Below are 18,126 nucleotides of genomic sequence, written 5' to 3'. Positions count from 1 at the left end.
CCCAATGACCTCTCCTTGGCCCATGACATCTGTATGTCAACACTAGTTAATTAAATTACAGCGATAGGAGATATAGTATTAAATGAAGCTCTCTTTATTATAGTGGGAATGTTCATTACCTCTGGATTGAGAGGCGCTGGTAAATTAGGTGGGACAAAGCAGAAGTGGTAAAAGAGTAATCTTCAATTCTGTTTGAATCTGCATAGCTCTTGAGAGTTCCTCAGCATGAGGTCCCTTTTTCTATTCTATTTTAATGAAGAATACTTTCATTCCATGATGAGTTTTTATGCCTATCAATTTTCATTAATATAGGAGTGGTCTTCAACCTGTGGTGTGCAAAGCCTGAAGGATCCACAAATCACTTCTAGTGTGGCTGGGAAAACCAGCTAGGAACAGTGAATTTATCAGTATGCTTAAATTCACTAAACAGATTTGTAAGCCAAGAAGGGTCAAAAGCACTGATAAAATGCAGTGAAACTTATGATTTAATGCTTCTTTTAAATGAAGCTTCTTTTAATGAATTATATTTCTAGTCTAACAAACAATAAATGGTTAAATCTACAAATTGAACATTTCTGGAAATACTGGAGTTTTTTACTACTTTTTAGAGTTTTATCACTGCTCAAAACTAATTATGAAAGCAGAAGGGAAAGGCACTAGGAGCGGGGCTCATAGTACTTAGCACTTTATTCCAACTGGAGTCACTGTATGAAATTATGCAAATATTTTCATGTTGGCCTCCATTTAGTTGAAATTTTTAAAAAGAGATCAGCAATTCTTTTTTCACTTACATTTTCTATAGAAATTAGAATGTGTGTACAACTACTCTATTTCAGCTCTCAAACCTGCACAGTTTGATTACTGCCATTATTCAGAAAGCATATTTTCCCTACTTTCAAATGGCAAAAAAAATTCTAATGCACTTTTTGTTTCAGACTTCTCTGGGGTTCATGATGAAACAAGAAACTTTGATATCAATGTCAGCTATAGGAAGTTTGATAGGTGTGCTTTCTGTCTCATCTAGCTGTCCCCCTTGAGAGATCTGGTTGTGGTGTTACTACAAAGCCAGAATTCACTTCTAGTTGGATACCTTGCGTATTGCATAATACAGGGCTTTGTATACCTATGTGACCTTGTTTGCCCCACTGAAATTTGGGTGAGTTAACCTGAGTGAAACATGAGGCTATTGTGGCTTTATTGCCCTCTGTAACCAAGCTACTTCAGATGTCTACATAATCCTGTACTCCTTGTGAAGATAAAACACTTTTTATAAATAGTGATACCAATACCTGAGCAGAGACTGCACACAGATTCACAACAACATTCATCCAAGTAGTTGATTGTGAAAATTTAAACTGGATAAGTTCAGGTTTGCAAAACATGAGTCTAGTGACAAGTGTTTATAGTAACTTCAAGAGCTGGAAAGACAGAGTGAGCGGCCAGGGGCAGTGAACAGCAAGAAGCATGCTTGGAGTAATGGGATAATAATGAGCAATGGAAACTTTACTTGGAATAAAAATAAATGTTTTGTAACAGAGAAGTCTGTACATTTATGGAATAAGTGACTTCAGTAATATGTTCACTTAACATGTTTAAGTGTGGATGGAACAAAACTTCAGTGCATATTTGATAGGCACTAGCAGGCATATTATGCAGATGATTTTTCTGATTCTCATTTCTATGACAATAGGAATTTAAAACAGCAGGTTATTGACAAAATCTGGAAATTCAAGGATAATTTAAAACTGCTTATGAAAGAAAATGATGGTGAAAACCAAAGGACATTCAGAGAAATACATTGATTTGTATTGAATGGTCCACCCTTAACTTCTACTAATTGTTTAGAAGCATTTCTGTCTCAGAAACTGGTCGCTGATGATTTTCTTTCATACTACCTAATTTTTGTCATGCTCTACATGTAAGAAAGATAAAGATACATGCATTATTTCAAACCAAATGGTTCTTATATTCAGTCTGACCCATGCATTTATAATAAAATGAAACAGAAATCTTACTCTCTGTTGGCAACAGTGGAATCCAAAACATCCGGATTAAGATGGTGGTAAAAAGAGAAAAAAGTAGATGGGTTATGAAAACAGATGTAGCAAGGAAGGATGAGAATGGGAGAGGAAATTCCACAAAAAAAAGTGAAAGTAAAGGCAAGAAATAAGAATAAGAATTGGAAAAGTAAAAAATATTTACATAATATTTATACAACATAGAATATCTTTTTATATATATGATAAACAGCTATATAATGTATAGTGCAATAGTAACATTTAGATATCTAATAAAAAGGCTTGTCCTCCCAGCTCTCTGATGCAAAGTATTGTGAAAACTTAGGACAGAAAATTCTTAATAAGGCAGCATTACAGACAGGTATTGTAAATTGTTGTTCTGTTTTGGGTTTTTTCAATGAAAAGTGCTGGTGGGAGCAGGTAATTACCCTAGTCCCAGACTTCTCTATCTTGGGAAAGAACAATCTTTTTTTTTTTTTTTCTTTTTTTTTTCCTCCAGTAACATTTTCCTCCTTAACCTTAACCTCCAGTAACCAGTTCCGTTAGGTTCCATAAACCTAGCAGAACTGCAGCAAATGCTGAGTAGCTGGAGAAGTTGCCATAATTACTTGTCATACTTTTTCCAGTTAGAGCTGCTTTCGGAAAACTACAAGGATTCTGAATTTATGAAACTTTCACTTATGCTAGTTTTAGTGTTTTCAGAGCTGTTCAACAGAAGCTGGTTACTTTATTTCTCTAAGTGTATGGATTTTTACTCACCTCTTTTTCAGTAGGGCACTAAAATTAAACTCTCCACCTTCTTCAAGTCCCTCGGTACTGTATAATAACAGAAAACCATAATTAGTTTCAGAAGGAAATCAGAACAGCTTGTGAGACTATATCATTATGTAGATGCTATATTTTTGTAGGGAGTAGTAGATGGGTTTAGAATGACTTAGAATGTGCACTGACATGGAAAGTGACTTAATTAGGCTCTTTGTCCATATTGGTCTTCACATAGGTTTAAGAAATATATTTAATGAAATTTTATTTTTTCTGTACAGGTTATGCATAAAGTTGTACAGGGTATTAATTTGGTGGTCGTATTGATCTGGAATGTATTCGTTAACATAAAGACATTGCAGAAGCATTCCTTTAGAATCATTACTGCTTTTGGAAAGCTGTAGTTTGAATTGATTCATGAGAACAAGAAGCAACAAGCAGGAGTTTTTTGATGTGTAATTCTGTCTGTTACATATGGTGAACTCAGATGGAATGCACAATGTTATTTTTGGTGTTCTGAATCAAATTATGTTTTAGCTGTGCTTCTGAACATTTGAAGTACAGATCTACTCTGAAAACTTAGCCTAAAGTCACTAAAATAACTTCTTTTACTTTAATTCCTTAAAAATCACTTCAGGGATTTGATACAAAAGTATTGGGATTTACACTAGATTTCATGACTTTTGATTATTCAACTTAGCAAGAAAAAAGTTCTTTTTTGCATTCAGACAGGGTTTAGAAAGTCAAAATGTTTTTTCTTCATCTCAGACAGTCTCCCATCATCAGTGTTTAGCTGCTGCTTGGTATCTCTGTTGTCTTGAGTATAAGAATCTGGTGATGCCATCTCACAGCATTCAGATTCTTCCAGCAGCAACACCTTATATTTAATTATTGTTTTATACACATAAATTATTCTTTTCAGTTGTACTGGTGGTACTGGTAGCCCATAATGCTGTCTCTGTCAATACACAGTGCTACTTGCTTCAGACAAAATCAGTCTGTCTGTAGAAGTGCAAACCAGAATGTCAAGAAAACTTAATACTGCAGGAATTTTAAAAAGTAAGAAAACAGCCTCAACAGATAAATGATGGGCATTCAAATATTAATAAAATGGAAGAGAAGCGAGTGCCAAACTTCTTGTACTGCCTGACAATGCAAGATTAGTGAGAATAAATAACAGTTTTGAATCAGTGTAATTTTGACTATGTTGTGAGAAGAGATCTTTTTATTAAGAAAGTACCATTTTTACTTCTGTGATTACTTCCAAGACAGTACAGTACTGGAAAGGATAATTTTCTGGGTATAATGCTCAAACAGAAAAGTGTATTTTTGGCCACTTCAAAAACCTTCTGAAAGTAGGGAACAATGTTTTCAGGGATAAAATGTACATAAAAATCACTAGTATAATCCCGAATTTGAAAAGGGCTTCTTGTGATCAAGTATTCAGGAAATCAGAATCTACATCTGGGAGAATAACTAGAGACCTTATTGCTTCCTAGGTGGTAGTTAAATCAGATTTTCAGGAAAGGGCAGCAACCAATGCTTAGCTTTTCTGAAGAATAAGACCCTAGTAATTGCTGTAACATGCATAGAGTTAAGTCTAATCTCAGAGTTCCTATTTTTGTTATGGTAGAAGACATTGGGACCAAAAGGGATAGGGTGGGAAATTTAATAATATTGGGATAAAGAGTGTGCCAGGAAACAACAGATTTTCATATACATGTGTGTTGGTACATTTCTGTGAGCAGTGGCAGTTTTATTCAGGATGTGCTCAGTAGAGAGGAAAACATATAAAACAGAGGGGGCAGACATGCATATAATTTGAAGTTACTTTTTTTCTTCTAACAGTGGTGAGAAGATGCCACTTACCAAACACATGCGTTTTCTGTAGATGAATCTGCCTCTCGCTGAACTATCAAACTACTCTTTTTATTATTTATACTCATCTTACGTTACTGCTTGCTTGTATATATTCATCTCATATAAATACTACATACTATAAATGATGATTTATTTGGAATTTAAGCTGCAGCTAGTTCTGTGGGGTTTTTTTTTTCTTTTTTTCTTTTCCTAAGCAGAGAGAGACAGTTCATTGTTAGACTTGAATTTGTCTGCTGACACAGACAGTAGCTACCTGAGAAAGGCTGAAGTCATCCGTCTCCCCGCTCCTGCCAGGCTCCTGAATGAGGGTATCAAAGACAAAGCTTGAGATTTAAACAGTTCAGTTCAAAATTTGGCTCCATTCTTGCAGAAGAAGCTGAAAATCTGAACAGCCTGAAGCTGCTCACACTGCAGTCACTCTGAACTGATTCTAAATTCTTCTAATTGTGCTATCAAGAGGAGAAGCTCTTGAAGCCTAATTTCACTGCAGTGAAATAACACAATGCAGCTATGCACTGAGTGTCCTCTATTTAATAGGCATCACAGCGAGGCTGGTGAGCTACCTATAGTTGGATTTGACTGTAGATAAATTTTGCAAGCCTTTTTTAGTTCTTTGTGATAGAATGTTAAAAAAGAAATCTCATATAAATATAGCACTTATAGGGAAAAACTCAAGGAGTTGTCACAGATGGTTTGTGTCCTATGTCAGAGAAATAAGTATCTGTTGGAATATTTTTGGTATAGTAACTTTTCAAAAATATATAAAACCTAAACCAGAAACTGAATTATACAAAGGGAGAAGAAATACTCAACAGTGAAAAAACACGTTGTTAATGTCTAAATAAAAAAAAAAACCCAAACAATTTTGCAAATTTTACTAATAGAAGGGAACGTTACTCCATTAAATCATATATCAGTTCAGACAGTGTTACAGATGTGGGCAGAATAGCCTTTTCAACACCAGTGCAATACCTTGCAGTCTTTAATATCTAAGACCTACATATATCTGAGTTTTTACGCAGACACTTACAGTATCATTGTCTTCATTCAATTAATATAATTATAGAACATGAAATCAAAAAGCTTGTATTAATGTTATCAGTGATACCCTGCTTACAGAGCTCACATCAAACTCCACTTTGTTTAGCAAATGTTTGTATTAACTACTAATACATGTAGTTCCTCAAGCCAGACCAAATCAAGACTAGGCACTACACAGAATCTTTTCCTTCTCTGTTGGTCTGCCTGGAGTGCTCTTGACAGTTCTGGAAAAAAAGTGCTGAAGTTCTTGGTAGAATTATACACATACCAATTGCATAATTGAAGAGAAGCATGATTGCTATGCTAGTACAAAGTTTAAACTCTTAGATGATTTTTAGGAGTTGTATAGTATTTTAATAGTAGAAATATTTTCTTAATAGAAATATTTTCTTAGTAGACATCCCTATCTTTGTGCTTGTTTGTACATCAGCTTTGCTTTTAGTTATTTTTGTCCAGGAAAGTAATGAATTCCACATGGAAGTATAATCTGATCTATGTAAGTTTCTACTGTACATACTCACGTGCGTCGGAAGGCAGCACGAATATCTAAGTCTCCAGTTGCTGGTGCTTCTGATGTGACAAAAAGTGACAAACAAGAATGGGAGGGCAAGTCAAAATAACGCAAAAATACAGTGATATTTCTAAAGCTTTTCATTTGCAGACTTTTTTTTCCTAAAGTTCTTATATTGTAAATTGTGATCAATTACATATTGAAAGATTGAAGCATCATCTTTCAACATGTAGCCTTCACTAATTAGCTTTCAGCATCCAGTGTTTTGTGTATAACTTAGTTCTGTCTCATGCTTCGTAATAACCTGCAGCAGATAAGACGGTTGTCTTATCTCTTGTTTGTCAATTCTCCTGCTGGTGAATTTTAGTTTCAATACTGGCTTCACAGGATATTTAAACCCTAATGAGAAAACCACTGGATATCAACTGAATATTATTGCTAATAATAAATGGTAATCCATCCTCTGAAAGCAAAGGTAAATTCCTGGAAATATGTAGAGATGTACAGAAACCCCACTGAGGATGTTGCATAGAGAGAACTTTTATTACTCTGTTCTAAGCTTCTGCTGGTATGAATAGGTGCACTGCTACTACTGGGAGAAAAACTTCTCAGTCATAGCTCCCAGGTCTTATGAGTCCTATAGCCAACTAGTGGAACTTCAGAAATGAACACTGCTAATTAAGTAACTTCAATAAACTTTTGTCTTTGCTTATTGGTTGCCAGATGCAAATTAATGTTGCAGCCCCTTCAACAGAACCTGTTCCCTAAAACAGGAAATGGTCCAAACGTTCAACTCTTTCAGGTGGTCCATGCTTATATTGTTTTACCTAAACTCTTCCACACTAGGGGGAAATTGATGTTAAAAAGTACTTCCTTTTCAATTGCTGATAAGCTTTTCAGTATAGCAGTTGTGAGTGTGGCACCACATATTATGTAAAATAAGTCACCTAATCTTAAAGCAATTTTATATCACAAGTGCTTGTGCATTACTTGAATTTATTGGGAAGAAAGGAATTGATAATAGTGTCACATGTTTAAATCTTTCCATTTCCCCCTTTTTTTTCTTTTCAAGTATACATTTTTATTACTGATTTTTTGCTGAAGTAAGAATGGACCTCTCTTTTATTCTAGTGGAATTAAATATGAGAGAATGGAGGTGAAATCAGAATAAAGCCAGAGAAAAGCTGGGCTGTTTTGCATCTTTCTGTGTACTTTCTTTAAGAGCATCACAGTTCTGACCTGAGTGACATCCAAGTGTTACTTCTAATGCTCTATATCTCTGCCAGTCCATCCCAGTCCTCATCTGTGGGCCTCTGTAAGTGTATCTGTAGCTCTTCAGGTCTATACTTCAGATCTATGCTTGTCTAGTAGCCACTATGTTCCAGAAAGAATTGTTGGTGTGCATACAGGAAGAAAAAAAAAATAACAAAAGGAAGAAACAAGGTGGCAGGAATTCATCTTACCATTGACTGTCAGGTTGAAATTAGAACTATCAAACTTGTCCTTGGTAGACACCTCACATCTGTATGCTCCTGCAAAAGTCATGTTTGCTTCTATGATTTCCATTTCAAAGGTGTACACCTAGAACAGACACCAGTGATACAATTCATGTTAGAAAATGAAATGGTGAAATACAGAGAGAGAATGCAGCATATTAAGGCATGGAGAGAAATAGACAAGGGATGAAATATGCTGCTGTGTTCTTTTAGAATTAAGAACTTCCTGAGCAGGTAAATCATCATAAAAGTTACATATGCCCCCTGCAATTCTGTAGGAACAGCTGAAGAGTATTAGTACTGGTCTTCCAGAGGATACAATGTTATATTAGCAAACTGTGCTGGTGTACTGGTGTGTGCAGTCATCATATACACTAATTGCATGTTCATTGGAAACAGGAATAGAGCTTTCATTAAACAAATACAGCCTCTACCCAGAATGTATACAGTACATTTAAAACTTCAGCAAAAGGAGTGGCTAATGTGAGCAAGTCTGGTCTGTTCCATCCAGGAGAGGGTAGTAGTGTTTCATATACCACACAGGATGAGAAGTCATGGTACAGACTCACTTGTATTCATGTTTATCTTTGAACACATTTGTGGTAAAAATGGATCTTACTCAGATATTTAAAGCAGTCTAGACAATGCAAGAGAACAATAAATTCCAACACTAATAGCTGAATGCTTGATCTATTAAAACCAAGATAGACCATACTTAAATATCCGATTTATTGTTTTCTCTTAAATATAATGAGCATCTATTACTTCAGAGGAAGATGGAAGGAATGCTGCAGTAGATAGTGCAAAACTGCTCCCCTAGTCCTCCAGAAATTTTCTCATTTCATCATAGATAAGGTATGCAAGAGTCTGTATGTAGTGCATCTCTCCTGTCTGCATGGTCAAAACAAGGACTTCTTATGCATAGGTATAGCATTGTGTGTAGCTTTGGGGACCTTAGTATCAAAACATACCTATATTAGCTTATATTTTCCCCAGATTAAAGATTAGTAACTAGAAGACTGAGAACCTTACTCTGCCAATTGTACCTTTTTATTTCGATCATAATTGTCATGTAGCTGGAGATGTTTCCCCACTTTGCTTCCCAGGTCCATCCACTTTCCTTTGAACCATTTCACTGATGGTTTCTTCAGCAGGCTCTCACCTGCCACTTTGGCAGTGAACGTGATGTTTCCACCTTGTAAGGGCAGTAGGTTGAAATAAGATTATGAATAGTGTTTAATTTATCTGTTATATCACTGCTGTCATGCTGTACAAGGAGAGCTAAATAGTCAAGCAGCTGGTACAGTTTACAAACATCACTTGACTCACATTTTCTACTCACCAACAGTAACTTCTCCATCCTGGGGTCGTGTCACAAAGAGCCCAATAGGGTCCAGAGGCTCTTCTGGTTGAGCCCCAGCAGATGCAACTGAAATCAACATCAGAATTACTAGTTAGAACTTTCTGCATCAGCTTCTCTTACAGCCTATATAGTGAATTTGTTAAGTCATTTCAAAATATCTCAGTAAGTTTCTTCTGTCTCTGAGATTCCTTATTCTTTATTTTCCATCATTCATCACTAGTGCTATCCTTTCAGCTACTGTCTCTACCTCACTGACTTCAAGGATTCCCCGTTCCTGTTCTTCCCTTCTGTTAATGAACCAGACTTGATAACAGTGTTAGTTCTCTATTACCTTCTGTGTTTTGGCTGCTTTCTACTGGTGGAGCAGGCGATGCTGAGGCAGCTGGGGCTGGAGCAGCTTCAGCAGGATTGACTGTCTCACTCTTTTCTGGAAATGAATGTAAGCCAAGATTAGAGAGAATCATGTTTCTACTTCCTTTCTGAAGAAATTTTGCAAAAGAACAGCTTTTAATATATGTTAGGAAATGCAGAGAAATTAGCTGTGGTTTTTCTAGAACTTAGAGGATGTGCTGGAAGGAGAAGGGGCCTATTGAAGCTGGATGATGAGGCTCGCTCTTTTGCTGAGCTTGGAAAGAACTGATGCCTGGGTTTTTAAATTCTATAGTCTTGATGTGTAGAAACTTGTCAGCTGATGTATAACACTATTATTTAATGTTAACTTCAGTGGTCTAAATAGAAAAGGTAATGAAAAATGATGCCATTATTATTTTTGTAAACAATTTGCTTATTTGTGAGATTTTGTTTAACTCTGCTGTTGGAATGTAATATTCCAAATGCTATTGCTGTGTGTGGCTTGGGAAAAGCTCTAGACACTGCTAGTAATGAATATGGAGAAAGTATTTTAAAAATCTGTCTATCATTTCTTCCCCCAGCTCATGGAGTTTATGGCCTCTCAATTAAACCTGACCTCACAGACAAATTCAGGCAAATGCATTTAGCACAATGGAGAAGATAGAAATGTATGAAAAGGGAGTAGGAGTGAGCAACTGGGGCAGATGGAGGGCGGTAGAATTTCTTGAAACAGATCAGTTGCAGAAGGATTTTTTTCCATAGGTAGTGGAGCCACATCCAAAGGGCCTTGCCTGCCTCTCACTTAAGTCCCACATGCGGTTTCACAGCTATTTGCAAGGCCTTTTCCACCAGAGATTTCTGGCCCTGTTGTGTCATGTGATGACTAATTTGAGTGGCTCCTTTGTCACAAAGGGAGATGGCTGTGTCTGGGCAAGTTAGGGTTCCATTTTTTGATAATGAAGAGCTGAAATTATTATTGTTTGTGAAAATAATAATGGGTAGTCCAGTTACTCTTTAACAATCTAATCTTTAGCTGAAAAACTAAAGGTCTGAAAAACAAGACACTATCTGTGAACAGATGAACATGAGTCAACCCCACTCTCAGAAAATTTATGCCTTTTCCCCTAAACTGTATTTGTGTCTTGAAAGAAAACAGTGTGATTATGAATTATTTTTTTATTATTTTAATACTTACATATCAAATTCTACCACTTTTATTGTTAGAAGGTATCCCATCAGAGCTTGTCCAAATAAATTTCAACTCAATTTTTAGTGGAAAGAACTAACCTTTATTCTAACTAATGTAGCATAGATGGTCCCATACTTGGATGTGTAGCTGTTTAGAAAAGGCTTATTTAGAGTCATCAATATATAATGTATATAGGAAAATTGTCTCTCCTTTGGCATCCTGATATCTCCATCACCATTGTGTGCTTGTCAGAGGTGTATTGCTTTTAGGTAACGACTACACTTCCAAATTCATTAACTCTGTTATTTGTAGGCTATCTGACTGTAGCAGGCTCTACCTGCAACTAACCTGAAAGGCAACGAGGAAGATTTAACTAGTATAATATGTACCTGTTTATTTTCAGGATGAGATAGTCAGCAGGATCATACTTTTGTATGCTCTGACAGCTGTTAAATTGTCCTAATCCATACTAGGATTTCTCCTTCCTCATAACCTGTCATGCACAGTCTTTTCATCTGGAACAGGATGTCTAGTCTCCTGTTAAATATTCACCAGTATCTTTTCAGCTGACCAGAAGATCTCACTACCATCATGTTGCTAAAATAACAGTGATAGCAAAGGAGAGGAGGTGATATAAACAATCTGAGTTTGAGGCTTTTCACCAAAATAAAAAGGGAAAATTAAAATACCAGACGAGGTAAATAGGGACCATTTTGGAGGGGGAAAAAAGGGATCGGGAAAGTCAAAATGTTTCAAAACCCGAGTGATTTCATCTATCCTGGCATCTTCAGACATTTTTCATGAGAAAATTCCAGAGAATTTGGCTCTTCATAGTTTTTTCCAGGAAAGGCCTGGGGAAGTTTTTTGATTTCCCATCTAACTGATCCTTTAATGCATACAGAGGTAGTACCGATAGGTGATATACAAATAATACAACGGTTACTCTTTGTGTTCAAGTCCATCTTGAAATATGTATTTTTATTAACAGGTGATTCTGAGACAGTTTTGGGGAAAGTATGAGCTTCTAAAAACATTCCAGCATAATTTCTACCTTTTGTCAATTGTTACAATTTTGTATTTAAATAAAATAATTTGAAAAAAATAAAATACCAGGCCGAAGATGCAGGCATCTTAGTTTCAGTCAGGCTAGGTTAGACTGACTTTGCTTTGCTTTTCAATAGTTAAGTTGAAAAGCTTGACAGAGAATTCTAAAGGTGTACATTGAGATTTCCTCTGTGATCTCCACTGTATGGACTTCTGACATCTGGAAATGGGTGTCTTAGACACAGGAGATGTATTCCTCAGCTTAATATTAATGAGTAGCTTCAAATAATTGGGCAAAACAGATGTATTTCTGGTAGAGAAATTTTACAGTGTTAAGTTAGGCTAATTTCCATGGACCTCATTCATGAAGTTTGTATGAGGGACTGGAAATACTGATGAAATTAGAATGGCTTAGGAAATGCTGTACCTGGTTCCTTGACCTTGAGTTCAAACTTGACCTTGGAACTTCCAGCTATTACAGCATATGTCACATCATCTTCTTTTCCTACGTTATTGACTGTCAGTGAATGCTTGTTTCCTTCTGCCTTGATGACATATTTCTCACTTTCAGTAATTTCTGTGCCAGCACGCTGCCACTTCACCTTGATGCCGGCTTTTTCTGTCTCTGCTTCAAACACAGCTGTGCTTCCGGCTGTCACCTCTGCTGTCTTCGGCTTCTTGGTAAATGCAGAAACTAAAAAAAGAGAAAGGGCTCACTACAATCTGTTTTGCAATTGTGGCATATCTGGTGTAGTCAGCTGTTGTGGCTGCAGCAGCTGTCTCCTTTCTCTCCCATCTGCCCATGCAAGATATAAATTACAACACTTTCCACAGAGAAGTTGTGGAATTGTCTTTGTGTTTATCGAGTTCTATCTCTGACTGAGATGTCATATCTTCTCCATATTGTCATGAAATAAAATGGAATGTATAGCAAACTCATCTCACTGTCCATCTTCCTCTTTCTTTCCCCCATAATGAGCTCCAATTTTTCATAAGTGAATGTTTTAATCTATGACAAGATGGTATGATATGTATTCTTACATAGCAAGCTCTCTATATTAATTTGCTATGCAGTTTTATTTAGAAATATTAATTCTGTCCTAACAGTTGCTTAATGCAGTTGTTAAACTGGATCACGATCTGTTCCTCCAACAAAATTGCAGTTTGTGCAGTAACCTGTGTCTTAATATACCACAATGAATTCATGGTTCGTCTTTAGTCCTTCTGTTTTGACTGATCAAAGTTTTAGTGGAAAGGGATGCACATTCGTATGATGGCCCTTGTCACTTTATCCCAGCTAAAATAATATCAACTGTTGTTTGCATTCATGTTTAGTTCAGCATAAAAAGTTAAAGTACTTGCCTACATAGCACTCTACAACAACTAGTTTTCTAATTAATTACAAGGTGACTCAAAATATTTCCTCTATGTGTCAAGAAGCACTTATGATGCTTACAATGAGAATTAATTAAATTATTAATATATGGGCTGAACAAGCATAAACCAAATGATCTGTTTTGGTTCATATGTAGTCAAAGTAGTACAATAGATAGGAATTTGGAAAGCAAGCAATGTATTGTGATTTTGGTTCACGAGTATCCTAATTTTCTCAAGATTAGATTTTTAATAAGGTGACTTATTTTCTTAATTTCTTTACCCTGATTTATTTATTTAGATTTCTTCAACTTTATTTTGGATCAAGTTTTTCATTTTATGCTCATGTCTTGGTCTTGATGAAATCTGTTATCTTTTTGCTAATTGCCATGAGGTATGTTCATGTATAAAAATACCAGTAATTAACATTCTGATTCATACACAGAATGGTTTTGTGCATCATTATGTCATCTTTTTATTGACTTACCTCTGCATAACCACACTTTTATAAAATATTAGTAATTCCATCACATTTAACTATATCCGTCACCTCTGTGGCAAATCGTCTATGGCTCTTCTATTTGGGCAGCAGCAAGAACTCTTCCAAACACCACAACAATGGTTATAACTAGCTTTAAACTTTTGATTCTGCTTTATAAAAATGATGGGAACATGGCATAGAAATATTTTAAAAGAAATAGTTTATACTCATGTTCAAGCAGGTGCTTTAGTTAGTGTAAATGGTATATTACTAATAATACCATCTGTTCATTGCACAAAATCTCCATTCCTGTAGCATGTCCTCAGACTGCATAACTGAATTGACCTCAGTGGAGTTACATCTGGGAAGATTTCATCTGATCGCCTTTGGACTTTAGTCATAATACAGTTCACGTTTCTTGCATTGTTTGCAAAGGCTTCAAAGCTGCTTAAACATAAATTGAAGTATCAAATACAAATACTTTTAGAATTTAGTATGTATTGTATTTTGCCTCTCTTTGTTATATAAAAAAACCTAAATTACATTTTTCTCTTTCTTTTTGTTTTTTTCCCCACATTTTAGATATTTGATGAAAAAACAGCTTTGGTTTGCACTGAGCCTATAGTAGCCTTGACTGAGCTCCTGTTGTATTCTGCATGCTCTTCTTCCATGTTAAGATATAAGTGTGTGAAATTTCCTCTGGGAGTCTGAGGAAATTTTTATTTTATTTTATATAAACTCAAACTTTTATTTATTTTTTTTTCTAACCTCAGGCCTCTAAGTGGTGTGATTGTTCTTTACCAGAATATAGTACTGTGTAGAAAATAGGGCTTCATACTACAGAGTAATACTCAAATGCCTGCTATTATTTGCACATCTTTTGATATGCTATTGCACTTCAGTAAATAACACAGCAGGGTATACTTTGATGCAGTGTATCATGAATAATTGTGTAAGAGTTATTGTAGATAGCAGGTTTGATGTACGGAATTCAAAAGACATGTAAAGGTGGCCAGGCTACTGCACAGTGGGGTGCCAGGTCAGTTCTGGAACCCACTCCTGAAATACCTATTATGTGGCTCCTCTCCCTATGACGCTAGCGATAAAGCAGCTAAGAGGCATGGTTTTTGTCTCTGAGTGCTATCATCATCACTCTTCTATTTAAGCACAAAAGAATCTATAAATATATTAATTACTTAACAGCAATGTAGCCTGTAAAGGTTCCAGCCTACAAATGGCAGGGTTTCAAGACATGCATACTTGCAAGTATCTCTCTGATCTGCTGCAAAGTGATTAGGTTTCTTATATTTGCTTTACATGACTCAACAAAAACAGATTATTGGCCAAAACTACATGCACAGTGAGAAATCTCCACCACCATGTAATATTTCTGACTTTTGGGAAATCTAAATACATATGTACAAGTTTACAAGTAAGTCTCCTTGTCTTTTTTTTCCTCTCTCTCCCTTTCCTGCCAAAAGACTCATTTCACTTCCAGCTTAAAAAGATTGTGAATACTTTCATTAAAGCATAAAATTAGAGAAGACCAAAATCTCCCATGAGAATAAAGGCCTGCAAGAACAGTTGTTGAGAACCAACTTTTTCACAGGTAAAAACGACTGTAAGAGTCATTTTCCTGCACTTGAGATTCAGAGTCAGTGGGTGACGGTGTCCCAAGTAGTGACTCTCTGTATCCATCTGTATTCCCTTTCACCTTTCACTGTTCATATTTGCAAAGGAAAAATGATGTATGGCTGGAGATTTTACAGGAAATTACTTTGTTGCAGAAGAGAGATTGCTGAACAAGCATGTGAAGAGAATGCCATCATTTTTCCTTCTGGGGGAAAAATGGGCTGCTTAACAGAAGAAAGAGGAGTGAGAGCTCAGCTATTCCTGGTCTCCTTCATGTGGCTGCTACTTTAAGTAACACATAAATCCAAGTTCACCATCAGATTTTTTTTTTTTCTCATGCAGTTATACCAACCTTATCCAGCTATTTCCTCTTTAGGAATGTTCTAAACACCACCATTCAAAACTTCTTGTCTGTCCTGAGAGCCTCACTGTTGCCTGCTTTTGTCAGAAACACATTCCCCATTTGGCAATCTGTCTCACTTCAACATTTGGCTTCTACTCAGATAGGCCCCTTTGAGTTCCGTATATCCATCCCATACTCAAAACTCTTGAATATGACCACCACCATCAGGCTGTGGAAAACCCAATGGCTGTGACACCTCTCGTGATGTTGTGGAATGTCCTACAGCTCTTGTGCCTGTCAGGCACTGACAGATCTCAGGCACTATCACATGTTTATCCAGACTCCAGTTGAACATGCACTTAAGAGCCATTGGGCTGGGGCACCTGATGACCAAGTAGCCCATGTCCTCTGCCACCCACTTGGTTAACTCTCTGCTTCCCAGTAAATTCTAACCCACCCTGCACAAAGGGAGAGAAAGGTGACATTAGTACTAATATACTATAGCAATTCTGGAGAGAGGGCAGAGATGCACATGAGTTACCAGTGCTGATGATGACAGGAATTACTGAAGGGCAGGAGAGCGATAGGTGCTCTGTGTGTGTGTGTGTGTGTGTGTGTGTTTTGTGGGGACGGAATTGGAATTGCTGTGGGATGTTAACACGGGAAGAGGGACGTGGAGCTAATGAAAGAAAATGAGGCTAAAGGCACTTTGTACTTACTCATTTTTCAGCGCTTCTCATATCCCAGACCTTTCTAATCACTTCTAGCTTCCATAATGCAAAGAACTTCATATAACTTCTCAGTAATGTAAAACAGCAAATTTCTATCCCAGGCAGAAGAGGAAGCAGGGTGTGTGTGGTCTGCAATAGAAAACTTTACAGTGGCTAATGCTGCTGCCACTACTGGAACTTGCATGCAGCACCCATCCTTTAAAAGTCTTGTAACACCTGAAGATGTACACATCAGCCATACAGTTAGGTGTGTTACATGAGTTACAGCTTTATTAATTAGTAATAAAAAGCTCTATTTGGAGGTCCATGATCAGATTGTATTTTGATAATAGTTTATTAATAAGTCTTTCAATCAGGAGGCTGAAGAAATATAAAATACATTTACTTTTGGCCAAATTAAACTAGAATAAAATAATTTAAGTTCCAAAACAATTTCCTTTACTTTTCACCTATATAAAATAATAAAACTAGTGTTCTACCTTCCTACTGCTGCCGTTTATTAAACCTTCATACTAGCACCTTCATGCTTTCCCCTTACTTTCTGACCTGCTTTGAAGCAATCTCCTTCTAACATCCACCATCAACCTAGTTTACTATTCTGCTTCAAAACTTTTTCATACTCTCCTATGCAAAAACCTAGAAAATGGCTAAGCTACTACACAGCTCACTCTCTATTGTACTAATCATTGTTCCCTTTGCTCTCTTGTTGGACTATCTATCTAGTTACTGGGCTTTTATTTTGTAAGTGTTTTGAGGCAGAGAATGTTTTTCTGTTGTCTTTGTACAGCATCAAATTGTTAGTAGGTAGCTACTAAGTAAGGTTGTATCCCTAATAAGAATAAAAGTTAGTATTAGAAGCTAGAAGAGAAATTCCTATTTGATTATTGTCAGGAAAAATGGAGATGAGATGTATATTGAAATAATGTTTAAATAACTGGAATAATTTCAATTCCTAGCCACATTCTTTAAATAATTTTGCTTGTTAAGAATCACAAGCATTAAGTGAAAATCTTTTCCTAAAATCACTGAATTTCAAAGTATGTGTGAAGTATGTGAAATGAAAGGGAGGAAGAAGTGTGGATTTCACAAGAGTGGTTTTAACTAGATAGAGTGATAGAGTGACAGAGGAGAGCCATTCTCTTGGTTTGGGGGGCTTTTTGTGGGGTTTTTTTGTTTGTTTGTTTGGTTGTTTTTTTTTAATTTCATCCTGCTTTTCAGAGTGGTGCTCTCACTTCAGCTCTTTTGTCGTTCATTATTTGTGATATGTACGTGGAGGAGGGGGGAGATAAGCACTTAAGGAGAATGTGTGTTAGATAAGGCTTTCAAATGATATTTCTGTCTTTCTGAAATAAAAACTCTTGAAGGTATAAATGTTTTTGGGGAATCTAATATATGTGGTTGAATGCACATGCTACAAGTTCCAGCAGAAATCTGTGATGAGTGTAAGTAGAAAAAATAGAGCCACAGGTTTTCTCCCACAAAGCTGAGCTACCTTACTGCACATTCTGTGTATTTGGTATTAAAATATGTATCTGGCCACTGTATTGAATTAATAGTACAAAAGTAGTATTAGCTTTTGGAATTCCTTAATTTGTTAAGGCTTCATGTTGAAAATTTATCTTTGCTTTAGTACTTACACTTGGCATCTAGTTTTCCTTTTATACCATTTGCTTTTCCATTGAGTTAAAAGCCAAGCTGTGGATAAGCAGACTTCAGTAACTGAGCTTGTAAATTCTTTGCTGAGGAACTATATAAAGATGCTATGCGTTCCTCAGTCAGGACCTAAGTGGCTTCTTGCAATTACAAGCTTAATCATTCCATTATCCAAAAGCTATTGAACTACTCAATCTTATCATTCCTTGCCTACTTTAGCAGCTGATATTGTAAATTCCTGTAACATGAGCAACAG

At 36.2% G+C, this 18,126-nt stretch overlaps 1 protein-coding gene across 1 annotated transcript in view; it reads right to left on the bottom strand.

Moving 5' to 3' along the window:
- The window catches only part of MYBPC3 (myosin binding protein C3), a 60,741-nt gene that overhangs the window by 39,340 nt on the left and 3,275 nt on the right, over positions 1-18,126 (bottom strand). The window contains exons 2-10 of the mRNA XM_075713018.1: positions 12,084-12,350; positions 9,404-9,499; positions 9,052-9,138; positions 8,756-8,904; positions 7,677-7,794; positions 6,224-6,272; positions 4,915-4,959; positions 2,778-2,834; positions 2,016-2,018 (exon numbers count right to left, since the gene is read on the bottom strand). Coding sequence (XP_075569133.1) covers positions 2,016-2,018; positions 2,778-2,834; positions 4,915-4,959; positions 6,224-6,272; positions 7,677-7,794; positions 8,756-8,904; positions 9,052-9,138; positions 9,404-9,499; positions 12,084-12,350 — 871 coding nt within the window. The remainder of the gene's footprint in view (positions 1-2,015; positions 2,019-2,777; positions 2,835-4,914; positions 4,960-6,223; positions 6,273-7,676; positions 7,795-8,755; positions 8,905-9,051; positions 9,139-9,403; positions 9,500-12,083; positions 12,351-18,126) is intronic.

The sequence above is a fragment of the Pelecanus crispus genome, chromosome 6 (assembly GCF_030463565.1).
Source record: "Pelecanus crispus isolate bPelCri1 chromosome 6, bPelCri1.pri, whole genome shotgun sequence".
NCBI classification, from domain to species: Eukaryota; Metazoa; Chordata; class Aves; order Pelecaniformes; family Pelecanidae; genus Pelecanus; species Pelecanus crispus.
The sequence above is the reverse complement of the archived record's forward strand: the minus strand, read 5'-3'. Positions and strand labels throughout refer to the sequence as shown.